Raw genomic sequence first — 26089 nt, 5'->3', positions numbered from 1 at the left:
AATACCTAGGATCAACTGTCCAACGTAACGGAGAGTGTGGTAGAGAAGTGAAGAAGAGAGTGCAGGCAGGATGGAGTGGGTGGAGAAGAGTTTCAGAAGTGATTTGTGACAGAAGGGTATCTGCAAGAGTGAAAGGGAAAGTATACAAGACGGTAGTGAGACCAGCTATGTTGTATGGTTTGGAGGCGGCGCCACTGACAAAAAGACAGGAGGGGGAGCTGGAGGTGGCAGAGTTTAAAATGTTGCGATTCTCGTTGGGAGTCACGATGATGGACAGGATTAGAAATGAGTATATTCGAGGGACAGCGCAGGTAGGACGGTTTGGAGACAAAGTGAGAGAGGCGAGATTGAGATGGTTTGGACATGTGCACAGGAGGGATGTGGGGTATATCGGGAGAAGGATGCTGAAGATGGAGCTGCCAGGTTGGAGGAGAAGAGGAAGGCCAAAGAAGAGGTTTATGGATGTGGTGAGGGCGGAAATGCGGGTGGTTGGTGTGACAATGGAAGATGTGGAGGACAGAGCGAAATGGAGACGGATGATCCGCTGTGGCAACCCTTAACGGGAGCAGCCAAAAGAAGAAGAAGTACATATTTAACTGGAAACGACACTTGGTTGAGCGCATACCCCCGCCAGGCTGAACAGTTTATGTTTTGTATCCCACCGATAGGTCGGATCTGCATCCGGACCTGAAACAAACTCCAATCAGATTGTTTTTCTCACCGAACTAATTCATCCACCAAGTTTCGTCATAATCTGACATCTGCCGACGGCTTTTTGAGATATTTTTGGCCCTATCTCTCAATGGTGAAGAATCACCTAAAAACTTCTCCAATCCAGATCTGGATCTTCACCAAAACTGAATCAATTCGTCCTTGTCACACACCCAACCTGTCCACTGAGTTTCATCCGAATCAGTCTACAACTTGACAGACAGACATCCTGCTCAGACAGACAGACAGACAGACAGACAGACAGACAATCAGTCTACATCCTGCTCACAGACAGACAGACGAGGGTGAAAACATAACCTCCATCTACCTTCGGTGGTGGAGGTAATAAACAGATGGGCCATTGTTATGCAAAGGTGCGAAGGGAATGGGTGAAGTGGTGTCCCTCCCCTTTCAGGTCGGTGGGGAGAACGTTCTCTTATGTTTGAATGGAAGAATAAAAGTGTAAATGCTCTTCGGTCATGCTGGTTCTACTACTGGCGAGTTAGTAAAAATGAACAAACATCGTCACGTGTCGCTTGTCGTGGTCGACGCGGTTCTTATGGAAGTGGTAGACTTTGAGAATAGCATGAATAACCAACCCTCTTTGGGTCGTGTTGTTGAGTTTTCACCTGCAAGTATTTCTTGCAAGTACCTGGTGTGTGCATTTATTTATTTGAATGCGACACATGTAGGCTGTAGGGGATTATGACCCCCAAAAAAGCTTTCCTTGTGGAAATAAAAAAATCCAATTGTTATGGTGCCATTTTGCGCTGCTGGGATGAACCATCGGGGCACTTGCGGTTCAAATTCTCGAGCGGTTCATGGATACATGTTTTCTCAATACGTGTCTTTTCTTCTCAAGATGCTGATCCAAAGAACAAATTTAGTGTTTGTTTTTTTTCTTCTAAAGAGTACAAACCCTTGAGAATTTTTATTTGAAGTACTAATCCCCATCCTCACCACCTCCTCCCCCCCTTTCGCTTCAATCATGAAAAATGGCAATAAACGATTATAACTTCTGAAATATCTATTCGCACAATCTTCGTCTGCGAAGAACCCGCCATCGTCAAATATCTATTCTCATTGAATATGATGTATATTCTCGTTGATAGCCAGACTCGGTGGTGTGATGGTTAGAGCGTCTGCTCTGAGTCTGGGAGGTTGGCGGTCCGAACCCGACCCTGGCCGAGTCATGTTAAAAGACTTGTAAAATGGAACGTGCTGCTTCCTGGCTTGACATTCAGCATTTCAAAAGGACAGAGTACAGACAAACGACCACAGGTTGGCAATCATAGTGCAGACTGTGATGGGCCCCATGGCCTCCCAGAAGTTCTGTGTAAAGGCCTGGTCACACCTTGACGTTTTAGCCAGCGATGGCAACGTATTAAAATGTATGTAAAACGCTGTCTGACGTTGAACTTTTGATGTTTTTTTTTAAGATTCGGACGTATTCATAACGAGTTGGTCGTATGCATAACATATTAGTAATGGACACAGAACGTTTCGTTGTGTTATAGATAACTTGTACCAACGAATGCTGAACCTGTTGTCGGCCTACACAACCGATGCCCAACGATAGTCTAACTTCGGCATAGCGCGTTGCACGCATCGCCGACGATGTCGTGACGTAGCCTATTAAAAGGCTGACGCACAACGATTCGAATCATAACTGCCGTAGAAATGGAAGTGACAACATCGCGGTCACACCTTGGCGATCTTGCCAACGTATGCCGACCTAAGAAAAATGTGTCTAAAACGTTGGGGGCACGTAAAATACGGTATGAGTAAGTTTGGTATACGTGAGTAGAATGCTAAAGTATGCTATCATACGTCGTAGTAAGTAGAGTACGTCAAGAAATTTTAAACATGTTCAAAATTTTACGACGTACTCGGCGTATGACACACGTTCCGCATGCGATGGGGATAAGTTTTACACACGATATGTGGACGCTTACACACGTCCACAAAGGCTACTTATAAGCTACTCATAAGTCGAAACACGTCGCGGTAATGTCTTTTTTACGCAAAACTTATTTCTAACTTATGTTTGACGTGCTTTGAACCAATTCTTTACGTAGTCCCAACACACATCGACGTATGTAGACGTATTCCAATGACGTCTTCCGGTCGACAAAAAAAAATAAATTAACGTGTTTCTAGCTTACAACTGCCATATAAAGACGTGTTCCCAGCGGTTTTGGGAATTGGTATATAAAAATGGTGTTCATAAAAGGGGAACCCAACAGTGTTTTCGAGTTCCTTTTTGAGTCGATGTCCATGTCAGCAGTAACAGTATCAGTATTAGTATTAGTATTAGTAGTAGCTTGTGCATGTTGGCAGTAGTAGGTGAGTGTGAGGGGGAGGGTGTGGGTTATGATGGATCGTCCTTGCGTCCGCATGTCCACGGGTAGGTTCATAGGCTGCCACTCAACGATTTAAATGGCTGCATCTCCACTATTGAAAGTAAACGCTTGCGCTCAACAATTGGATTTTTTTTACACTCAACGACTTTTAAACGGTACCACTCAGCTATTTTCATTGTTTACAATGAACGATTTAAATTGCTGTCACTCGCCTTTGTTTTTTTTTTTTTGTTTTTTTTTGACGCTGGGGTTTGGAAATTTGAAACGTTTCTTCTGAACGTGTTAAAACGCTCAAACTCGACTATTTTAAATAGATGCTGCCGATGGACAATTGGAATCATAGCCAAGCTAGACATCGAAGTGTGAACATCCTCGTCATGCCGAAGAAAAGTTTGAAGAATGCTGCAAATAAGTGTCCTGGCCGTGGCCGTGGACGCTGACGCAAGGACGATCCATTATACCGACGTCTTTCAGCCTATGAGTAACTTAAAAGTAACGTCTGTCGACGTGTGGCAACGATCGTGTAACGTGCCAACAACACGTTAATCATAGGTGGGAAATAAGTTTCGGGTACTCTAAAGCTACCTTGGCGCGTCTCAACTTATGATTAACTTACAAGTAGCATGTGTTGACGTCTGTCAACGATCGCAGACCGTGCATACAACTTGTGGCCAGCGTAGCGGAACGTGTGAGTCATACGCCGGCATACGTCGTGAAATTTCAAGCATGAAAAAATTTGAGGACAACCAAAAAGTACAACGTTTAAAGCCAACGTACAACGACGTATGGCAGTGTTTTTCAGCGTGCTCTCAATGTTATCAAAACTTACCCATAACGTATACAACGTGTGCCAGCGTTTTAGAAAAAAAATTAAAAAAAAAAATCAGCATACGTTGGCTAAAACGTCAAGGTGTGACCGGGCCTTAAGAGGAACTCATTTATTAACATGATGCTGTTCCTTAAATTCAATACTTCAAAGAACCCCTGGGTGCTAGTTACTTCTCAATCAACATAACAATCAATTGCTCAGCAGGACACGGATGCGTGAGTGCATGTGCGCACGCACGCAGACACACACACTTTGTCCCCCAAACTCTGTCCAAGTGCTTCATCATTCTTCACTCCTCTAAAGGAGACAAGTATATCATGCTATGTCCAAGGCTAACGGGTGATCGAACCAGGAAGTGGAAATAAACAAACATTGAAAGAGGTGATAATGATTGAAATAATTTTCACATTGTTGTAATGCCAGACATCGACCAAAGCACGAGATATATTTTCAGAATGTCCTCTGCCGAGTTTCTCGAATGACGTGCTCCACAGTGCAGCACTCCCCGCTTTCACCAGCCAAGCATCGCTTTCAGCTGCATCTTCCTCCGTCACTTATCGACCGCAGAGGAAGACGGCTCAGGGATGAGGACACTTTCAAAAGAACCATCCTTCCACCCGGAGACTCAAATGATGGACCGATTCGCATACGCATTCTAGTGCTCTTCCCAAAGGAAGGTCCAGTACTTCTGAAGCAGTTTCTTGGTGAGGGTCATGTTGGGTGGTGTGCCGTTGCCTTCCCGGCAGTAGTTAGGACAATGATTTGTAATATTTTTGGAGGTGCCGGCGACAGTTCACCTACTTTTCGCGAAGGACACCATGGGGTCTTTAGCGTCCACCAACGAATGCTGGCAGACGGGACGCCGGTTTAACGTCCACCCAAGGAACGACACACATTGATGAATCACCCTGCCTGTGAAACACCAGGATGACAGTTTATGGCTGGGTCAGGATTCAAACCCAGGCTAGACGGTTTAAAGGTGAGTGTGCGTACCTCTCGGGCCTAGGCCATCCTGTCAGCCTGAGAAACGACACAGTTTTAAAATAATCCTCAATTCAATATTTAACAAAAATTTAACAATTTTAATTCAAACGTAACTCAGAGACCGGCCAACAAACATAATGCACAATGGTCTGAACACTAACAGTCGATATAAATGGTCGGGAGAAACCCGTTTTACGTTTTACACGGCTTTGTTTGCTTCAGATTATTTTGATGAAGATCGACGAGAAGCATATGGCGTACCTTCCAAGGAAACATCTTGTGATTGATGGGACCTCTCACGCCAGTCTGCCAGGGCATCCAATACCGCTTCAGTGATGAACTCCACCCTCCGAATGACTCCTCCAGAGTCTACAGTGGTTGCCGTATCTGCCGAGGTTCCACTGTGTGGCTCCATTGCCCAATCAGCAGCATGATCTTCAGGACTTTCGTCTGCTCCCTGCCTTTCCAAGACAGTGGGACCGGTGACTCTTTCCGAGGATTTTATCTTGTCCGAACTTCCGGATTCACCGACGATCTCCTCGATGGCAAGTCCCCGAAAGACGTGCCGGTCATTTGCCAGTGGCAGGAGAGGAATTCCAAGCTGGAAATAAAAGACCAGGAAAGTGCAGTCGAGCGAAGGTGAAATTAGGAAGCGGGAAAGAAGGCACAAAGAGCAAGAAAAAGCTCCTTATACTTGTAGCTTTGTCTGGTAAGTCATCTTTTGCCATCTAAATATTAGATTTGATTTGATGTACCATACTCTTTGCAGAGCGTTGGTATTGCCGAAGCATTTTCTTGGGAAGGGTTACACTGGGGGTGATAGCCATTGCCTTCCCAGCGTTGCTTATCCATACTCTATCCTCTTAAAATGCTTAGCATCAAGCAAGTAGGCAGCACGCACCATTTTTAAAGTCTTTGGTATGACTCTCCTGGGTTTGAACCACTGACTTCCTGAACTCAGAGCGGGCATGCTAACCAGCAATACGCCACTGAGACTGGTTATCCACATATTAGGTACTCAAAAATGGCAGAATGTGAAACACACAACCACCTCAACCCAAACTATTTCTACCTCCTTTCCCATTTTAGCATTCTTCCACCCAACTTCCCAACCATCACTTTCACCTGCGTCTTCCTTTGCCGGCCAAGCATCACTACCCTCCCCCATTTGTTCCTTGTCCTCCTGAATTTGCTTCCTTTTTTCGCTCTCTCAAGTTAAAGGCCAATTCCTCCTTCCGTCTGCATTGCAAAAATGGAAATTATCACATCTATTGTCAATGTCTCAAGAAAGGCTTTACATTTCTGTTGTCAAAAGTACAAGTCTTTATGACCAAGGTCAGTCTCATCACATCTCGAGTTCGAATCCAACAACAAAATAATCGAGTCAAGTCTGAATCCCAAACTCTCATCCCACATCACTGGCAAAATCTGTCCCCTTCCCCCCCCCCCAGCCCCCGACATACCTGCCGGCAAATCAACACCAGTGGATTATTGATGGCACCGCGCAGAACGTTAGCACCTTTGGTAATGTACCTGCCCGGCATCCCAGACTCCTCCTCGTCACACACCCTGCCACCAACTCTGCTCCTCGCCTCCAGTACAACCACCTATCCACGCATAAAATAACCATCCCATACGGTCTTCCCAACATTTGTTCTCATTTCAACAAATGGACTACTACAACTCTCAAGTGAAACTCTCCCACAATCTGTCAAAATGTACACAAACAACAATAACAAAACAAAAAAAAAAAAAACTAATCGTTCACATCCACTTTTTAAACGAGTCACACAACTTTCTTCAAACCATTCTACGACACTTTCAGGGAACTCGTTTCACTTTATTTCTACTTCTTTTTTTGTGGTCGTAGCCAGTGTAAGCTGTCTGCACATTTAAACATCGTCTGCTATTCTCAAATCAGCAAAACATTTCCCAGCTCTGCCAAGTCCCGCTCTTTGCTTCGCACTTTCAAATTAACAAATGATTAATAGCGCATGTCGCATCAATTACTTACATTCTTTCAGGATAACTCTCTGGAAAGGAGAAGGAGGAGAAGGAGAAGGAGAAGGAGAAGGAGAAGGAGAAGGAGAAGGAGAAGGAGAAGGAGAAGGAGAAGGAGAAGGAGAAGGAGAAGGAGAAGGAGAAGGAGAAGGAGAAGGAGAAGGAGAAGGAGAAGGAGAAGGAGAAGGAGAAGGAGAAGGAGAAGGAGAAGGAGAGAAAGACCCACCTTGTACCCTGCGTTATGCATATTGTGAGCCGCGCAAAGGCCAGCCAGACCGGCTCCAATCACAAGCACACGGCCCTACGACAACACACCATCACAAATGAGCGACTGATCTTAAATCTCGGGTAGTTCAACAGTTTACGAGATTTGAACCCGATATCTCAACATCATGACCTTCGTGCCCATATGGGAACAAAACACAGACCATTATCAACAAATGTTGTTGACACTAAATTCATTTGTGGCAACCACTCCACCTGAAACCTGATGACATTATTGTCTCGATGGTGAGTGGATATTCGTGTCACGATCAAGTTGAAGCTTTTCATTTTAAGACAACGCTCCAGAAACGAAGATTTCCGGGCACCAATAAGAGGAAAACTCCATTGAAGGAACAACACAACAAAACTAGAATGGCACTCGGTAGAGGACATACCTCCACCAGGCTGAATGGTTTACCCTTTGGATCCCATTGATAGGCCTGATCTGGATCTGGACCTGAACTAAAATAAAATTGAATCAGCTTGTTATTGTCACCTAACCAACTCATCTACCTAGTTGTATAACCACCTCGTCCACAACTTTTTGAGATATCATGCTATATATCATTTTTGGCCCCATCTCTCAATGGTGAAGAATCACTTTTTAAATTATTGTATCCAGATCCAGATCTTCACCAAAATCGAATCAATTCCTCATTGTCACACTTCCAACCTCTCCACCAAAATTTGTCCAAATCTGGAGTATAAATCCTGTTCAAATTTCAAGTCAATCAGATGAAAATCGAGGATTTTACAAATGTGACAAATTGTTGACCTTTTGACATCAAAAACAACAGGCTTCTTGTTTATGACGAACTCTACTAGGTGGTGAAGTTTCCGTGAAGATCGGTTTAAAATTATGACCTGTGGACGGTTGACAGACAGACAAACAAGGACAGATAGAACAACAAAGTCGACCGACCAATATACAGCACTGGTACTTGAAAAATCTTCGATTATACGAGTAACAAACAGACGAACAGGCAGACAGGAGTGAAAACACAACCAAAAACATAACAAGCATGATAAACAAGAGCAGTTCCTTCCTGTAGCATCGTGATATTATTTGAGAAATCTGATTACCATTCTGTTACTCCAACCACCACAGCAACTGGGGCAAAGGCCAAATCACAGACACACTCACGTTGCCTTGAAGTGGTGAAAGAGGTCGAGGTGGTTTAACGGCACCGGTGTTCACAAGTCCTCGATGCTCAAGGAAGGCCAGAACCGAAGGAACTTCCGCTACGCAACGAACACGGACCAAACCTCGGACGAAAAGTCGAGTGGCAACAAGTTCAGGGGTGAGCCATTCCTGCACGTTGCGACAAGTGCGTGGGAAAGTTTGCAAGAAAGGTCAACATGAGTTGCAGACTGTAAACTTTACACAGATATTGCAGGACAAGTGATGTGACATGTGCCTGCGGCTGAAGGTTCCAGAGAGCCAGAATTAGGTTGCGCAGCCCCAAGTAAAGGGTTGTGTCTCGTGGAACTCCAGGAAGAGCCTCCAGCTCCGCCGCCTCTGGTGTATTAGGAGGCAGGGTTAGCGGGCAGGGCAAGTCACCAGGTTGCCGGAAGGGTTGCAACCAAGGATCTGTACAAATAGAATGAAAAAATTTTTTTTTAAAATAAATTCAAAACCTGTGTGCAACAATGAACTTCACAAGAACCAGTTTTGAGGGCTGGAGCACACTTTACCAGTGCTGCGAACATTACCTGGTTTGTAAGTACAGTCAGATTGGTTATTCCCGGTGGGACTGAGTCCAACCGAATCGAGAGGGTACACCGAGAGGAAGGGTGCAGCAGGGCAGGAGTGTAGAAGGGGTGGTACAGCAAGAAGTGAGGGCCAAAATAGTGCATATACACCTTCCACTCGCTGAAGGTACACACAAACACAATTTGCATCTTGGTGACGGCCACAAAGCATTGGGTAACCTCAAGAACAAAAAAAAAAAAGGTATTAAACTGTGGACTTTTTGCTTCACTTGTTACGAGTCACAAACTCACCAAGTCCTCAGGGAACGAACAATGGTTACGGTCCTCACCCTGCAGATAGAAACACAAGGACAATTGTCAAAAACGTGAATCAATAAATTTGTACACGGTCACTAAAATATCCACCATTCCCAGCTGCGAGCAAATGTTGGAGGCAAACTTAACGATGTAACTAAATTTGATCACAAAACTGTCAATATATTGACCTGCGCTACCGAAGGCGGACGGAGATCATGTCCTCCCCCTTGTCTGCAGAATGTTTTTTAGTTATTTTAAGTGATTCTTCACCATTGAGAGATAGGGCCAAAAATGATATCTAGTACAGCAAGATATCCCAAACAGTTAAGGACAGATTCGGAAGAAACTTAGTGGACAAGTTGGAGGTTTGACAAGAACAAGCTAATTCGATTTTGGTTCAGGTACGGATGCAGATTCAGCCTATCAGTGGGATACAAAAGGGAAACTGTTCAGCCTGGTGGAGTTATGCGCTCTACCGAGTGCTGCTCTAGTTCTAACAGGAGCCCCACTGCCACAATGTCAGCATGTTGTTAATAATAATAATAATAATAATAATAATAATAATAAGTGGTGCCAGGCACAACAAATCCCACCCATTTAAGGCATAGATAATTTTGGGGATCAAATTTAAATTTGATACATCCTTATCCTGAATGTTGATTATAAGGAATGGAATAAGGAATATTTTAGTCTTAGTTTGAAGTCAATTAAACCATTTTTGACGAAGTTATGACCGTAAAATGAATTTGACCTTTCAAGGCCACGTAAGGTCAAAGGTCATGGTGTCAAATGAAAGCCAATAAAGGACTTGATATATGTCTTCCATAGTAAACACGTGTATTCCTAACCTTTTTTGATTTATAATGGAAAATTTGTAATTTTGACCGATGACCATGACCCCCAAAACTTTGGACCCTACCGATCTTCACAAATATGCATTTTTCACTATAGGAATGGGTAGGATTATAAGTGACAAATAGAATAAGGTTCACTATATACTTAGTTTGAAGTAAATCAGATCATTTTTGACGAAGTTATGAGCGAAAAACGATTTTGATCTTTTCGTGACCTCGACCTTGACCTTTGATCCAATTGGACCCAAAAGTTAATGGGGTCGTCCAAGGTTCATTGCCCACCCGAGGATTAAATTTGATAGTGTTTGCTAAAGCCGTTTTGCTGTAGAGTTGCTAACAGACAGACAGACAAACAAACAAACAAACAAACCGGACGATTACAATATTTCGCTCCCTCCCTCCGGGGGGTGGGAAAATAATAATTCCGAGGAAAGGCACTTGGGGCTGCTGAGTCAGTTTCATTGGCAAGGAGTACAGTCCTGGACAGGTTGCCACTCCGACGCAGGTTACCCCGAATGGCTATTACCCCAGTGCACTGGTGCTCATTTCGCCGACCTCGGAAGGATGACAGGCTGAGTCAACCCCACCTGGTGTTAATTCAACAGTCAACAGGGGCTCAAACTTAGGACCCTAAGGCCCAAAGCCAGCCACCTTAACCACTAAGCCAACACCAGGTTTGTCAGTATGTTACTATTTTACAATCGTTAACTCACTCTTCCATTAGCCTCAATCTTGTATCAACGTCTACCAATTGACAAACACGTGACGCACCGACTTATGACAAATGCAAAAATCAACAAATCATCCTCCTTCCTTTTTCCTCAAAACTTACAATCTTCTTGTAATAAGATGGGAATTGTGGTGTATTTTCAGGCACCACTGATTACAATTCTTCACATTACATTGCAATCGGTCACATAAAAGTGATGACGACTTCAACCATCCAGCCACAAGCTTAAATGCACACAACTGAACGCCTCGTTGAAGCTCCAGCAGCAGGAAATACCAATGAAACAAAAGAGCCAAAATCAGGCGATTTCCACCTTCGCAAGTCCTTGTATCCGTGTCCCACAAACGTAGCTGCTTGCCAGACCGGTAGTCAGTTCCACATCACCTGCCAGCTGCCTCCATTTGCCACAGTTTGGTATTGTGCAGCGAACCTGTGAAGGATGGAGAGGTGAATGAGGGTAAATGAGGCAAATAAATAAATAAATAACATGGGGGGGGGGGAAACTGTTTATTGAATAACGTAATGGTAATGCTTATAGGAGGGGCTGACAGGATGGCGCAGAGTTGCGGACACTCGTCTCTAAGCCATCCAGCCCTGGTTTTAATTCTGACCCAGCTGTAAACTGTCATTCTGGTGTTTCATCAATGTGTTCGCCATCCAGATGGACATTATACGGGATTCCCGTCTGCTGGTATTAGTTGGTGTACATTGAAGACCCCACAGTGTCCTTCGCAAAGAGTAGGCAAGCCATCACTGGCACCATGAACGAATTACAAAATCCAGTCATAAATTGAGTCGAACACCAGGCCTCTGTTCTGTTCTTGCGTATGGCAGCTTGGCTGCCGGGTAACGATCATTTCATCAGCTGTCCTGCTGACGCAGTGCCCCTCTACCAGTACACTGGTACTCATTTCGCAGGCCTCGGAAGGATGACAGGCTGTCAACCCCACCTGCTGTTAATTCAGCAGCCCAATGGGGCACGATCTCAGGACCCTAGTATCCTAAACCAGCCACCCGAGCCACTAAGAGAACTCCAGGCTTACGTCAGGCCTGGTCGGTCGGTTCGTGAAAGACTTGGGTAAAGCTCCTCCCCAGCCGATCCCACAAGAATGTGGGAGTAATTGTGGCTGTTAAAGAAGGAGAAGAAGATCAAGTCGTAATGCTAATAGAATAATTATTTAGGCGAGAAAAATTATTGGTTAACATTGCTTTGCACTAAAATAAGGAAGTACAGGTATCAGCATTAGTTTGTAGCAAATGTGCACGTACTGTACACGCATCAGCACATTGTACGTCGCACTCACCCAGTATGGCAGCAGTTGGTCAGCCATGTATGTTTTGAGGCTGGGCTCTGCCATGGAATTGCGTGTCCATTGCTTCTGCCATGTGATATAAGATGCATAGCCAAGCTTGTGGCTGGGACACGGAAAAAGAAAAAGAAAAAAATACTTTGGAGATCAAATGGAAGCAAATACGAGACAAAAATAATGGGAATATAATATAGAGTAGTACTTGTTGGGTTGCAATTGTCACATCGACAAGAATTCCAATGTGGCTTTGCCATCATTCTGTCTCTCAACATACCTTCGATAGTAAAAGTCAAAGCATTCGTTGCAGAAATGCTCCCCACAAGACAAGTGATACCAGCGAGACGTGTATCCATTGCGTGCGCAGCTGAACAAGACAAGAGTTCATGACAATTACGCATTACATCGCATGAAGTTGGTGGGATCCAATATCTCGGAGCGTCGAGTTTCGTAGGTGCTACAAATCATCAATCATTTCAAACTCGACATTTCACTTCATCAAACTCACTTCTAACCAAACCGCCAATCGTGCTGTGCTGCGAAGGTGAGTTGCTTTTCCACCAATCCACACCCAGACCGTACCTTTGGGTGGCACTTGCAAAACAGACTGGATTCGTGGCCTGGCATCCGGCTTTCTCACACCGACGCACCCTGCCTTCTCTGGCAGTGTCATCATCTTCCACGTCAGCAGATGCGGCTTTCTTGCGGACCTACGGGTCATTTTACAGTAACAAACGGTGCTCATTGACAGCAAATTAAAGTGCAAAACGAGAGGGCGAACTTTTAAAATAATTGACAAAAGTTGATGGGAAAATTAAAACAATAAATAAATAAATAAAAGTAACATAAAGTTTCTAACTGATGCACACTCTACTCTTACTTGGGCCGTTGCCCACGTCGCTACAGTGCATAGCTTCGCCAGGCTAAACAGTTTACGTTTTGTATCGTACCGACAGGTCGGATCTGGATTCACACCTGAGTAGATGATAAATGGGGTTTCTGGGATGCCCATTCAAATGAATGGGAGAAAAGGGAAAAACTTTCTGACTCAAGCCCCAAAAGCCCAAAATAGGAGACTGATTTTCTCCCCACCTCTCCCCTTCCCTCCCATACAAGCAAATGTAAAATTGAGACTATGAAAGATTGAGCCTTTATTACTGATAAAAGCACTTCTTCCCTTTCATATTTTCATTCCACTCAAAGAGCGAACCAACGAATATTTGCCCATGTTCTACTTCAGGGAATAACTTAATTTTCTTATAACATTCATTTCCATCGAGTATATTCACAAAGAATAACTTGGTTCTTGGTTTAAGTGTCTTTGTTGAGCAGAAATGAAATGATAAACTTCTCTCAATGCTCTTATTTGACCACGACCTGAGCCACATATCATTTTGAGATTGCAGTAAATTGTTTTTCCAGTGTTCAATTGATAACCATCGAAGTTTTCAGTCCATTTAAGGATATATTTTTTTCTTTACATCCTCCAACTTATTTGTAGTTAAATTTATCCGCTTATTTGTTTTATCTACTTTTACCCCGGTTATTTCTTCAATAAGACTTATTTGATATTTCTCACATTCTTTATGTTTCCCATTTAAATACCAAGGCTGATTACATCTCCACTCTTTGGTTTGGCTATTGCTTGGTTCTATCATTTATAAATCAGTAAAAAGATTTTATATATCTATAAAAAGACATTTATAAATCATTTATAAATCAGCGGTAGCCTGTTAAAATTCCCAACCCAATATCTTAACACTTATACTTAAAAGGTCCCATGACACCTTTGACCGTACGTGCAAACCAAAGAAGGAAAAAAAAAACTTTCAAACAACCACACAGGCCGTTCCTTCGGTGTCGTAAACGACTGGATTGGGGCATTGTGTTTAAGAAACTCGAGAAAGTACAGAAATCGAGAAAGAAAGAATACAGTAAGTCGATACATCGAGAAAAACATCGAGAAAGAATACAGTAAGTCGTCATGATCCGGAAGTACGGAAGTTAAGTCCTCACTGTCCGGAAGTTCGCATATCGCAGTTACGATTCTTCGCAATTTAGTTTTAATGCCAATTATTCAATTAGTGACAACATATTTTGCCTTTTTGCAATGTCATCACAAGGAAAAACACAAAGAGAAAGGGGGGGGGGGGGGAACTTACGTGCTAAAAAAAAAAAATTACTTCCTGCTTCGGAGCATACCAGCTAACTCTGATGTTACCGAAATTTAGAGCGAACGTAGTGAGCGTCATACTTAACGCGTGCACGTGAGAGAATAGGAAACAACAACAACAACAACAACAACAACACAATACCCCTGGCTATTTGGAATCCGTGTCGTTGGATATGACCATTTGCTTCCGGTTGTTTTTAAACGCTGTAAGGAAGAATAAGAAGAAAAAAAAAACAAAAAAACAAACGTATGTTCAAAAAAAAAAAAAAAAAAAAAAAAAAAAAAAAAAACTCAAACCGCGAGCCAGAAACGACAACCGCACAGGCCGTTCCTTCGCTCTCGCGTTCTCGCGACAACCACACTTCCACACACAGAGTTAATTAAAATCAAGTTTACCTCCCTGTCTTTGCTTGCCATGACATTCGCTGCCATGTAACCGGCACGCCCGTGACGTCATCGTCGGCCGGCCGCGCACCGGCCCACGCAGCAACGTGTCTTGTCATTGGTTGATAAATAAATGGCCATAACTTGGGAACCACTTGTCCGATTAATATCAAACCTTGAAAAGGCACATCCTCAGGTCCCCAGCAATATACCTGGCAAGTTTCAATTCGATCGGACCAGCGGTTGTCGAGAAACAGCGGACACACACACACACACACACACACACACACACACACACACACACACACACACACACACACACACACACACACACACACACACACACACACACACACACACACTGCTGGATTTATAGATAGATAAGCATCCCCATGAGTAAGAATCAAAGAAGGGATGAGCATGCACGAACGGCTCGCTCACCTTATTTCTTTCTCTTTGAGCGTTGGCTTCAGAGGCTTTCCTCAGGCCTGGAAGGTCAACCGTGGTCCCATCCGGGGCTCGACTTGGTTGCACCGGTAACGTTTGTAAAGTCGGGACGGAACCAGACTTGAGGAATTTTTTATATTTAACTTGCAAGCTGAACGAAGCCACGTAGACGGGCTTCTCCTCCAAGCAGTCAGGGCTGAAGTGGTTCGAGCAGAGGACGCTGTGTTCGCTGGGACCCTTCCAGTTGTCCCTGGCCTTGCGCACAAAATCGGACCATTTCTGCCTGACGCTCGGCTCTTTCGGGAAAAGAAACAAACTCACGTTGTTCTTGTTCGTATTGGCACAGAACGCACTGATACACCTCTTGCCCATGCCGGGGTTCAAAAAATACGGACGAACTGCGCAATTAATCAGCGAAGAAGACTGGCCTCACACTCCTCACTCAATCAATCCAAACTCACGTGTGTGAGAGGAGAGAGCCTCTACCTGGTTACGTCATTTCCGGTGTCTTCCTCGAGCTCACATCCGATTGGCTGCTCATTCTACTCAGGCGGGATTTTTGAAATTCCCCAACGGAAGTTGAAGGTTCGAGTTTGACGCGCGTTTGGCGGGTATCGTTGATGTTACTTCGAGTGTTCCTCAACATTTAGACCCAAGTCGGTGAGATCGTGAAAGTGACCTTAAATCCGGGAGGGGGGCCGACCATGTAACGGGGTGGAGCTTGCTTATTTATTTATTTATTTTTATTTATTTATTTAAAATCCGTCCATGGTTTTACCTCTCGGATCACGCAGTGCCTGCACCATTTGGTCCACCAACGACCCTCACGTCGAACTGCTCAGGTTGGTTGTGGGTTCGAGACGACGAGACGAGACACGTACAAACTGCCGATGCCGGTATTAAATAAACACACCAAATCGGTAGTCATGGTGATAAGCGGCAAAGCCGAAGTACCTGCCGTCCCGAGCTGCTTCGGGTGACCTCACCGGTCGCTCCCGCGTCTCCCAGATCCTCCGCCTTCCGTTTTTTCTTGGGCGCGACGACTGACATCGGACCCCGGGCGACGGAAATGCCGGAAGGAATGGATGGATGAGGGAGGTGAGGGAAACTGGCGGGCGATTTCAACGTCCCACACTCTTCGACCCTTGAAAGCGGTTATTATTAGTTTATTTAATAAAACATGGTATACACGATATATATTCTTTACCGAAACTAAGAACTTAAAAAAAAAAAAATTCACTGACACGACGGAACATTGAACCTTGCGATCAGGTGGTAACTCGGGCGGCACCTTCGTTCGTTTCCGGGTGTAATATAATGAATAACAAGGACAAATGTGTCCACGAGCAGCGTCCCAAAGGTTTTGTCGGCTAAAAAAATAATAATAATAATAAAAAAAATTTCAAAAAACCAACAACAACAACAACTTCCGATATTTCGTCACGTGCCTTGATTAAGCCAATCGCGAAACGCGACATAATGTATTTACGTATTTATGATATATCGTGTATTTACGAAAGAAATAATGTATTTACGAAATTACAATACGATAAATGGAATAATCTTTAAATAGTAGCGTGAACTTTACGAAACTTTAAAGCAAATGCCTGAATATATTTAAAACTTCATGATAGACGCTCTCAAAAGGCACCGTCTCTGTGAGGATGTGTACATGTGCTCAGTATTTAAAGAGATCCGAATCCTGTTCCTCGGGGCATCGACGCCGAGGCAACTAGTTACCCGGAGGGAGCACAGCAGAAACTCGAAGGGCACTCGGTAGAGCGCAAACCTCCGCCCTGGAATGCCTGATCCACGAGAACATGTTGAGCCCAATACATTTTTGAGATATCGTGCTGGATATCGTTTTTGAGCCCTATCTCTCAATAGTGAAGAATCGCTTAAAAATTATAGTAGTCACCAGGTTCCACATTATAGTAGATTATAGTAGATTAGATCTTCACCGAAATCTAATCGGTTCGTCCTTGTCACACACCCAACCTGTCCACAAAATTTCATCCAGACCCATCCACAACTTTTTGAGATATCCTGTACACAAACAGACAGACAGACAGACAGACAGAGAGGCATGAAAACATAACCTCCTTCACCTTTGGTGGTGGAGGTAAAGATTTATGAACAATCTGTCCCGTCTATTGTTTAACAGGTGGAACCAGCATATGACATGAGACAGAAGGATATTTAATAAGTAATATTAATTAATCCCAAGTGTCTATCTGTAAAACACTACTACTTAACTGATTAAAAGAAACACTCAATGATTTTATTTTTTAATTCCCAAATTATAAAAGTACAAATGTCGCAGTTATCAATGCACCTTTGAATAAACTCATTATTTTAGGGGTGGTAACTTATTTCAGGTTAACAGTTCGTACACATGTAACTTCAGCAAGTTATCAAATGGATGGAGAGGTTCGCTGAGAACACGTTCAAATGATCTTATCCAGCTTGTGTGTACAGGTTGAAGACTGATAGTGTCCCTTTTTTGGTGTCCCTTTCTGCAACGGGCGGTTTTCAACATAAGCAAGGGTGCAGTTGGAAAACCCTTCACTTGATGACAATTACTTCGGTTTCTTTCCATCTTACGACACCGAGACGTTTGGTGTCCTTTTCCTCCTGCAATAAGAACAAGTTGGCATGGACGAATAATCTGTGGTCGTTTTCGGAACACCAGGAAAATTTCCTTTCCAGTCAGCAGGCTGAGAATAATCAAAATTGGCATGCGAGTTTTTCCGAAGGACCTTCAAGTAAGGGTCTTACTCCCTGACTAGGTTTACTGTAGCGCCCTAGGTTACTTTTAGTTGGAAAACCCAGTGTGTAGCGATGGAGTTTGCGAGTCAAAGCATAATATTGTCAGCAATTCCTGCTGTGGTGTGCAATTAATCTCCCTTTAATTTGTCCGAGTGTCAGAATGCATGCACTGCTTAAAATCTTCCACGAATATCAACTGCCTTAATCTGTCAAAGTTGTTCCCAATTTTCTTGGAAGCACACCACCTATCAAACAAAGTCTCTTTTACCCCGAGCAAATTCCACATAGGTTTCATTATCTTTCTTCCTGCGCCTCTTGAACCTCTGAAACCAATTTATCGGCTTTAAGAATTGCAGTTTTTACCTCGTCATACTGTGCACACAGATCAATAGGTAAAGCATCGTAAATATCTGGAGCCTTCCCAAGTGAAGGAAGTACTTATCTTCTTCTCTCTCATTAAAGGGTGGAACAAGTCCCACATGTCTGGTAATGTCCCAAGACTTGTGACTGGTCGCTAGAGATATTGCGTTCGATGCGGTTTTAATTCCCTTCTCCATATCTAATTCCTTTAGTTTATTCTGTGCCTGAATCTCCAGTTCTTCAATCTTTTCTTTCTCCCGAAGCTCCACTTATTTGATTGGATGTTCCCTTTTTTGCTCTTGGTTCTGAATATTTGCATTTCTTTTGCTGCACCCATGAATTCCTTGCTTTCCCCTGATGTACATAATTTGTCAATAAACCCTATTATTGTGCCACATAATTTTCCTTGCCTTGTTGTAATAAGTTGCTTTATTATAAATGAACCCAGCTCATTTTTGTCTTTTCCTCCATTGGTCCAGCATGGTCCGCATATTAGCCGAGCCGGGAAGTTATACCCCAAGAATGTGCTTATTAGCCGGTGCGTACTTGGCAGCTCCGCTCGGCTGCACCTGATATGGTACGTTTCACGCAAGTACGAATCGAGGGCACGATTCCCTGATGAGGAGACTGCGTGTACCACAGTTAAACAGTAGTCAGACAGAGGACACTGGGTCACATGGTTAAATTATTGGCGTTCGTGGTCGATTAGCAACCTGCCACGACACAAACTTATTCGTGTGCGATGGCCTCAATTCCCGCCGAGTCCGGGGAGAAACCAGGGATATCCCCACCCTCGTACTACCTCTGCGGCCCCGGGTCCGCAACAGTATTATTACATTGGGCGTATCCTGTCAACGCACTTCAAGATGAAAAAAAGAAAACAATACGTACTCAAAGGCACCTTCAGAATTACGACTTCGCATTACGATCTTATGTCGAAGCGGTGGTGGAACCCACACTCTAAGCCTAACAGCTTAGTGGTCATCACAACTTGAAAACATTTTCGTGGTTATACCCAATCCTCGACAGGTCGTCACTCAGACACAGGTGGCCGTCAGAATCAAACGCACGGCACTGAGGGCAAAGCCGCAAGGCTTCACCCACTCGACCACAAAGCTGCTGCATCCCGTTATAGCCATCATCAAATTTATTCAGGCCCAGGAGTAAACAAATGCTTTTTCATCGGCATACATTAGGTGCACGAGACATGAGCAAAAGCAATAAATTTAATTAATGACACTTCCTTATAGATTATGTTCATGATCTGTTCACATTAGAAAAAAAAAAACATTTCCATTGAATATCAAACCACCCCACCATCCCAGCTAAAAGTTTCCAATTCTAAATATCAGAAAATACTTTTTTTTTTAACAATTCTGTTTACAGGAAGAAAATTAATCTTGAGAAATAGAAAGAAGCGTTCCTTTTGAATCTTCAGACGCATAGAGCTTCCATGGCAGTTTTTCCAAGGCGAGGGGGCGCAATACTGAACGGGTCTCCACTCCGACGCAGGATAATCAAATGGTTCATTCTTCACAGTTAGCTGGTTTGTGCTCAATTTGCAGACCTCAAAAGGATGACGGGTTGAGTCAAACCCACCTGGTGTTATTTTGCGGCACTACAGGGGCTCAAACTCAGGATCATAAGATCTTAAGCCAGCCACCTTAAAAAATTGTGAAGCCAACACCAGGCTTCGAAAAACAGAGGTGAAAAAAATTTTTTTTTAAGGAATTAATGTAAGAAATAACCAATTCATGTGACTCAACTGTGAACACCTGTCTTTTTAGCAAGTGCTTCAAGTGATATTAATGATCAGACCAAATGACGGGAATGAACCATTTCTGCAAAAATCACAATTCCCTTTGTACTACTACAAGATTTAAAAAGTCATCAGTAGTATGGGTAGACAAAAAAAACACTTGAAACTGCAATAAATATCGAATACAAGGAAGGAAATACAGGTATCCAGCCTGCACCACAACCCACCTAAACATGACAACATGGATCACACAACATTTCACGTTAATACCGATGAGTACAAACGGATGACTACTTTAGAGAGGAGGAAAGCTGTTGACAAATCAAGGGGCAAACAAACATACCTTTGTGTTATCTTCAATCAAGCTATTCCTTCGTGAGAAGTCAACAAAAAACACTTCCTTAACAGTGAACAAAACTCCCTCTCTACCCACACCTTGTAACCCAGGCCCTCGACAACGAATCAGCTGACGAAGAACGGGCAAATGTGCTTTTATATGAATGTTACAGTACGTTACCCTTACTATAATTCACAGAACGGTGTGTGTGTGTGTGTGTGTGTGTGTGTGTGTGTGTGTGTGTGTGTGTGTGTGTGTGTGTGTGTGTGTGTGTGTGTGTGTGTGTGTGCACTACTCCTTCAGGCCAATTATATCCAGACTTGCTACATAAGATCAGCATGACCCCAATTGGTGCATGGGGTATTTCTATCTTTGCCGGTGGTCTTGAGGGGGATACAAATTCTCAATGTAAATGTGTCATGTAGCACCGCCTCCAGGTGGTAGAGGGTATTACAAGTCTCCACCATTTACAGTACAGTATTCCTGTCCTCACATTTTCCACTACAGTGAAGTGTTTTGAATAATAAACAGAAGGTATGTTTTTGCTTCATGCACATAACCCGGGTTTTTTATTGTTATTATTTTCGGGAAAGACTGAAGCAGCTGTTATTTGGCTACACACTGCCCAAATAAAGCTATGCGTCAGAAGAACTTGTTTTAGGCTTGGAATAAGATCACCCGTTGGGCGGGTACTCTGCTAGTACCATAAATACATCGGAAGTTGAACGATAAAGTGCAAATTATATTCAGCAAATCACACCCCGGTGAGCGACACGCCGTCCTGGGTGTATGGAATCCGCTATCCCAATCCCAATTCTGGGTGTATGGAACCTTTCCGAATGAACCCTCTCGACTGCTATCCATGCTTCATTTACGTTACGGGAAAAGGAAGTTAATAAGAACTTATGAGGTCATTGAAGAGCAACACATATGAAGCATGGATAGCAGTCCAGAGGGTTCATTCAGAGAGCAGGTTCTCAGGTCACCTTTGGTCCTCTTCTCTAATCAATGGAACCACCTTCCAGAGGCCATTATTTCCCACTCTTGCCTCCAGTGCTTCATTTAGGCAGTGCACCATCACTGTGTCATCCCCCATCCTGACCCATGATCTTTATTACCCACATTAACCCTCCTAACCCAACTCTCTCACTTGCTGATTTCAGTATTTCCTTCCATCCTCTCCTTCCCTCCCCTCTCCTCTTTTACTGTTTGTTCATTCTCTTGCTGGTTGTGCCAAATTGTTGCCCCACTATCCGACTGGCAATTTAACCTTGCTCTTCCATTTGCCTCACTTTTGTGGAGATTAAAAAAAACCCAGAAGGTTTTAGTAGTAAGGTATTCAGGTGAGAGTTAATATTCGATCTTCGTGGCCTGTCAGTTGACCTGTTGAAAATGATCGCCAAATTCAGCACAACATTAGTGGTCTGCGTGGACGGCAAAAGAAAGCAAAACAAATAAAATCAATACCGCTAACCTTTAAAAATATCGCAAATGGTAGTTGATCCGTCATGAATAAAAGGAGAGTTTAAGTTTCGGGCTTTACCTTTCGTCAGAACAAAGAGAGAGAGAATGGGGCGGGTATCGGTGCGGAATAAATGGGGAATGCCGATTGGACAGAAGTGTGAGCATCATACGTGACGTATTGCCCAGAGTAGAAACAGCAAGTGACGAGTTGGAGGCAGGACAAGAGGAGGGAAGAGAGGAAGAAAAGGAAGGGAGGTGGAACAAGAAATCAAAAGGGAGAAGGAGAGAGGGAGCAAAGTGGGGGGAAGTAGAGAAGAGAATGGGTTGGGATTTTGGGGGTGGGGAAGGGAGAGAGATGGGAAGGTGGGAAATAGGAAAGAACAAGAGGAAGGATAGGATAGAAAAAGTAAAAAGGGGGTGGGGGTGAAGTTTGAGCATGTAAAGGCATGATAATTAAGAAAAATAAAAATTTTCATTCAAACCATTTGTCACAGGTGTACCAAGTTTGTGGATGAAATACTGTTCTTTAAGTTTCCAGGAGTCATTGCTGCCATGGTGGAGTATCAAACCACAGACAGACGTGTGATGAACAGCGTGTCCAGCCTGGTTGAAGCGACGAGAGACTGGTTTACGAACATCATCATTATTGGTTCTAACATCGTTGAGGTGTTCTCGAAAGTGGTCTCCAAGCCGTTGTCCAGTTTCACTGAAGTAAATTTTAATGCAAAGTGAGCATAAAATACAGTAAATCCCATTGAAGGTAGTGCAGGTGAAATGATCTTTGATATTGGTGGTGTGCTTTGGTCCTGATATTAATGTTTGGGGGGTTGATAAAATCACAGGTATGACAACGACTACCAAACATTTGAATGTTCCAGGTGGTAAACTGGAAGGTAGTGTGCTTTTGACCTGAACATTTTGCAAAGTTTTGTCTCGTTTAAATGTAAAGAGAAACAACTGGTGGTTGAGAAAAGATCGAAGCGGTTTCTTTGTCATTCTGTAGAATTCGAAAGTTTTTTTTTTTGGAGGATTCTTTTAACTGCAAGGCTGTTGGGATGGCACATCGAAGTGAGAGGAATTTGTTTATTCTCGGGTTTGTTTTTGGAAGAAGGAGATTTTGTCTGTTGATTGGTCGGACACTGTTAAGAGCATTTTCCACGAGCGAGCTGGGATAGCCACGATCTGTGAAAAACCGACACATCTCACTGGCTTCAGATCCAAAATCCAAGTCATCAATGGAGAGGTGACAGAGCCTCAAAAACTGGGAATAAGGAATGGAATTCTTGACATGTAAAGGATGAGAAGATGAGTACATTAGATAGCTGTGTGAATCTGTTGGTTTGTCGTGAACAGTAATCATTAAACCAGTTTCTACCACAGAAAGTTCGAGATCTAAAAATGTGACACAAGTGTCTGAAATCGCCGACGTATAACTGAGAGCTGGGTGGAAGGCATTGATGAAGTTGATGAAGCGTTCAAGTTCAAATCTATTACTGGAGGTTAGTCTGATACAATCATCGATGTAGCGTCCAAAGAAATCTGGTGTTGGGCCATCAAATAGAGAGAGAGAAAAAAAAATCTCTTCTTCAATGAAACCGACAAAGGTTTGCACAATTTGGACCCATTTTTGTAGCCATAGCCACACCATTGACCTGTTTATTAAAAAAATAGATTGGAGAATGTGAAGCAATCAGCAATCGAGTGCGAGAAGCAATTCAGCCAAAGGAAATAAAGTTTCAGTGCTGGGGTCGTGGATAGTGCGACAATTGAAAAAAAATGTTCAAGTGCCTGAAGACCGTCATCATTTGGAATAACCGTGTGGTGATGAAATGTCCATGGTGAACAGAAATTTGTTATTGCTAGAAAACTGGAACCGAACAAAAATAATATGCAAGGCGTGGTTAGTATCTTTGATGTACGATGGTGGAGAGGATACAATTGGAGCCTTTTTTGCCGAGGTCGCTGGAAATTATTTCAGTCAGACAGCCACAGGGAGACATAATGAGATGGCCAGGGTTGTTGGGTTTGTGAATCTTTGGCAGAAAGTATATGTGTGATGCATGCAGGGGGGGAGTGCTGGGGTTAACTTTGTCCACTTTGAGATAAAAGCTACTGTCTGATAATTGACGATGGCCTTCCTGTTGATAAAAGTCCATCTTGCCACCTTTGTACGCTGGTCTAACGACGACATCTGAGCGATTCCTGAGGGTTCAAAGTAAAGCCCCTTTCATCATGAGAGAGATTGAAAGATTTTGTATTTCTATTCAGATTCAGTTGCTGAATGTCCCAGCACCATTTTCAAATGAGTCGATAGACTGAGGCAAACTGACCATCAAGTGGAGTCCAGTTGGAGTAACGAGTGGTTCATGATTGAAATTCATCTTTTTTCAGGTTAGTTTGAACATCGATCTGTCTGTTGTGAAAAAAATGCTCTCAATTATCGATCTGTCTGTTGTGAAAAAAATGCTCTCAATTGTATATGTCAAAAGGAATCTTTCCATCTCTTGTTTGAGGGGAAAAAAAAAAAAAATCTTATCCTTCCTCCCCACTCATGTTCCTTCCATCCATATCCATCTCTCTCTCTCTCTCTCTGTGTCTCTGTCTCTGTCTCTGTCTCTGTCTCTGTCTCTGTCTCTGTCTCTGTCTCTGTCTCTGTCTCTGTCTCTCCTCACTTGCCGTTTCTACTCTGGGCAATGTCACATATGATGCTCACACTTCTGTCCAATCAGTGTTCCCCATTCTCAGCCCACCAGTAATGACATTTGTGAAATTTATTCCACACCAATACCCACCCCATTCTCTCTTTCTTTGTTCTGACGAAGGGTAAAGCCCGAAACATAAACTCTCCTTTAATTGATCTGTTGTTTTAAATTAGACAATTTTTTTTTCACTTTTAAATAAAGCCAGGAGGATGAGAAATTGTTTAAAATAAAGTCAGGTATATCATCAATTAAAGGTTCAATTCTGCTTTATCGTTCAAGCCAAGCTCAATTCTGCAGGCCTCCATAGCAAACATATTTAATGTCCATGTATTCATGGAGCCCATGGAATGATCCCTCACGACCGACGCCCGACTCCTTGACACCTCCAAAGGGGGCCTCCACCGCCGAAATGGCCACTTCGTTAACGCCAACTATCCCGACGTCCAACCCCTGGACGACGCGCACAATTTGTGGGAGATCACGCGAGTAAATATAACCTGCGGTGGAAGGGGGTACAGCGAAGAAGCATATTGAAAAATCAGTGTTTCAGGATATGCTCGAGATGGTCACTATTAAATAAAAATTCACAGACCAGTGTTTGTTTGTCTGTTTCTTTGTCACGCTGCAACTCCTACAGTTCTGGGCTGATTACATCCAGACTTGCTACATAGGATCAGCATGACCCAAAATAATGTATAGGGGTGTTTTTATTTTTGCTGGTGGGGGGGGGGGAGGAGGAAAGAGGGATGTAATTTCTCAATGCAAATGTGTATTGTGTAGAGCCACCTCCAGGTGGGGGAGGGTATAACAAGTGTTTCCATTTACTGTACAGTAGAGTATTCCTGTCTCCACGTTTTCCTGTATGAGGTGTTTTGAATTACAAGCAGTCGATATGTTTTTGCTTCATGCACATAACCCAGGTTTTTCTTTTTCCTATACAGAGCTATCAGTTGCCTATACACCGCCTAAATAAAGGTACGAGTCACAAGAACGTGCTGCATGCTTGGAATAAGATCACCCGTAGAGTGGATACTCTGCTAGTGGTACATAATGTATAAAATCTTCCACATAAATGTTGAACCAAATCAGCCTGATTGGACCCAATATGAAGATGAATATTAAATGTAAATGAACTTTTTTCTTCTTTTTTTTTTTAGTCAGCCAGCCTGTTCGTAAAAGACTTGAACCTAAATTCCTTCTCCAAGAAGGTGGGAATAATTGTGGCTACTGAATAAGTGGGAGTAGTAAGAGAATGTTTTGTGCTGATTTGTTATATAAAGGGCCACGAATAAGGAACCTGTGAAATTTTGAGTTCGACTTTGGTCAGAGAAGGATCATCACCAAAATTGTGGCTTATTTTCTCAAAATGATGGAAGTTAATCGAGTGCTGCAAGGCAACTACTTACTTGAACATGTGATGAAGTGGTCATATCCTTCTCTGCGACATACAACGTGAAGTGCCATGCACAGTGAAGCACCCACCCACTTGCTATGTGCTTTGGAGCTAGATTTCCTTCCCAATATGTGATCCATTTTGTTAGTATTATTTCCAACATCTTGGTAAAAATGATGTGGGATTTGCTATCCACGATATGGAACAGGAAAATAGGCATCATGCAATCCTGATGTAGTATATGTATA

General features: G+C 43.2%; 2 protein-coding genes across 3 annotated transcripts in view; both read right to left on the bottom strand.

Moving 5' to 3' along the window:
* KDM1B (lysine demethylase 1B) overlaps nucleotides 1–15568 on the bottom strand; it is a 34581-nt gene extending 19013 nt beyond the window's left edge. Inside the window, exons 1-12 of the mRNA XM_085863081.1 lie at nucleotides 15052–15568; nucleotides 12636–12763; nucleotides 12331–12420; nucleotides 12051–12162; nucleotides 11060–11176; nucleotides 9157–9195; nucleotides 8866–9025; nucleotides 8571–8743; nucleotides 8297–8464; nucleotides 7115–7189; nucleotides 6351–6494; nucleotides 5149–5488 (exon numbers count right to left, since the gene is read on the bottom strand). Coding sequence (XP_085719207.1) covers nucleotides 5149–5488; nucleotides 6351–6494; nucleotides 7115–7189; nucleotides 8297–8464; nucleotides 8571–8743; nucleotides 8866–9025; nucleotides 9157–9195; nucleotides 11060–11176; nucleotides 12051–12162; nucleotides 12331–12420; nucleotides 12636–12763; nucleotides 15052–15429 — 1924 coding nt within the window. The 5' untranslated portion in view covers nucleotides 15430–15568. The remainder of the gene's footprint in view (nucleotides 1–5148; nucleotides 5489–6350; nucleotides 6495–7114; nucleotides 7190–8296; nucleotides 8465–8570; nucleotides 8744–8865; nucleotides 9026–9156; nucleotides 9196–11059; nucleotides 11177–12050; nucleotides 12163–12330; nucleotides 12421–12635; nucleotides 12764–15051) is intronic.
* A 3747-nt stretch (nucleotides 15569–19315) lies between these two features.
* ALDH5A1 (aldehyde dehydrogenase 5 family member A1) overlaps nucleotides 19316–26089 on the bottom strand; it is a 52862-nt gene continuing 46088 nt past the window's right edge. For both annotated transcript variants that reach the window (XM_085861452.1, XM_085861454.1), the window contains exon 11: nucleotides 19316–24945. In XM_085861452.1, coding sequence (XP_085717578.1) covers nucleotides 24734–24945 — 212 coding nt within the window. In that variant the 3' untranslated portion in view covers nucleotides 19316–24733. The remainder of the gene's footprint in view (nucleotides 24946–26089) is intronic.

This window comes from Eptatretus burgeri, chromosome 17, assembly GCF_056783735.1.
Source record: "Eptatretus burgeri isolate ZD-2024b chromosome 17, Ebu_testis_v1, whole genome shotgun sequence".
Lineage (NCBI taxonomy): Eukaryota > Metazoa > Chordata > Myxini > Myxiniformes > Myxinidae > Eptatretus > Eptatretus burgeri.
This window is presented reverse-complemented; position numbering and strand designations above follow the sequence as displayed.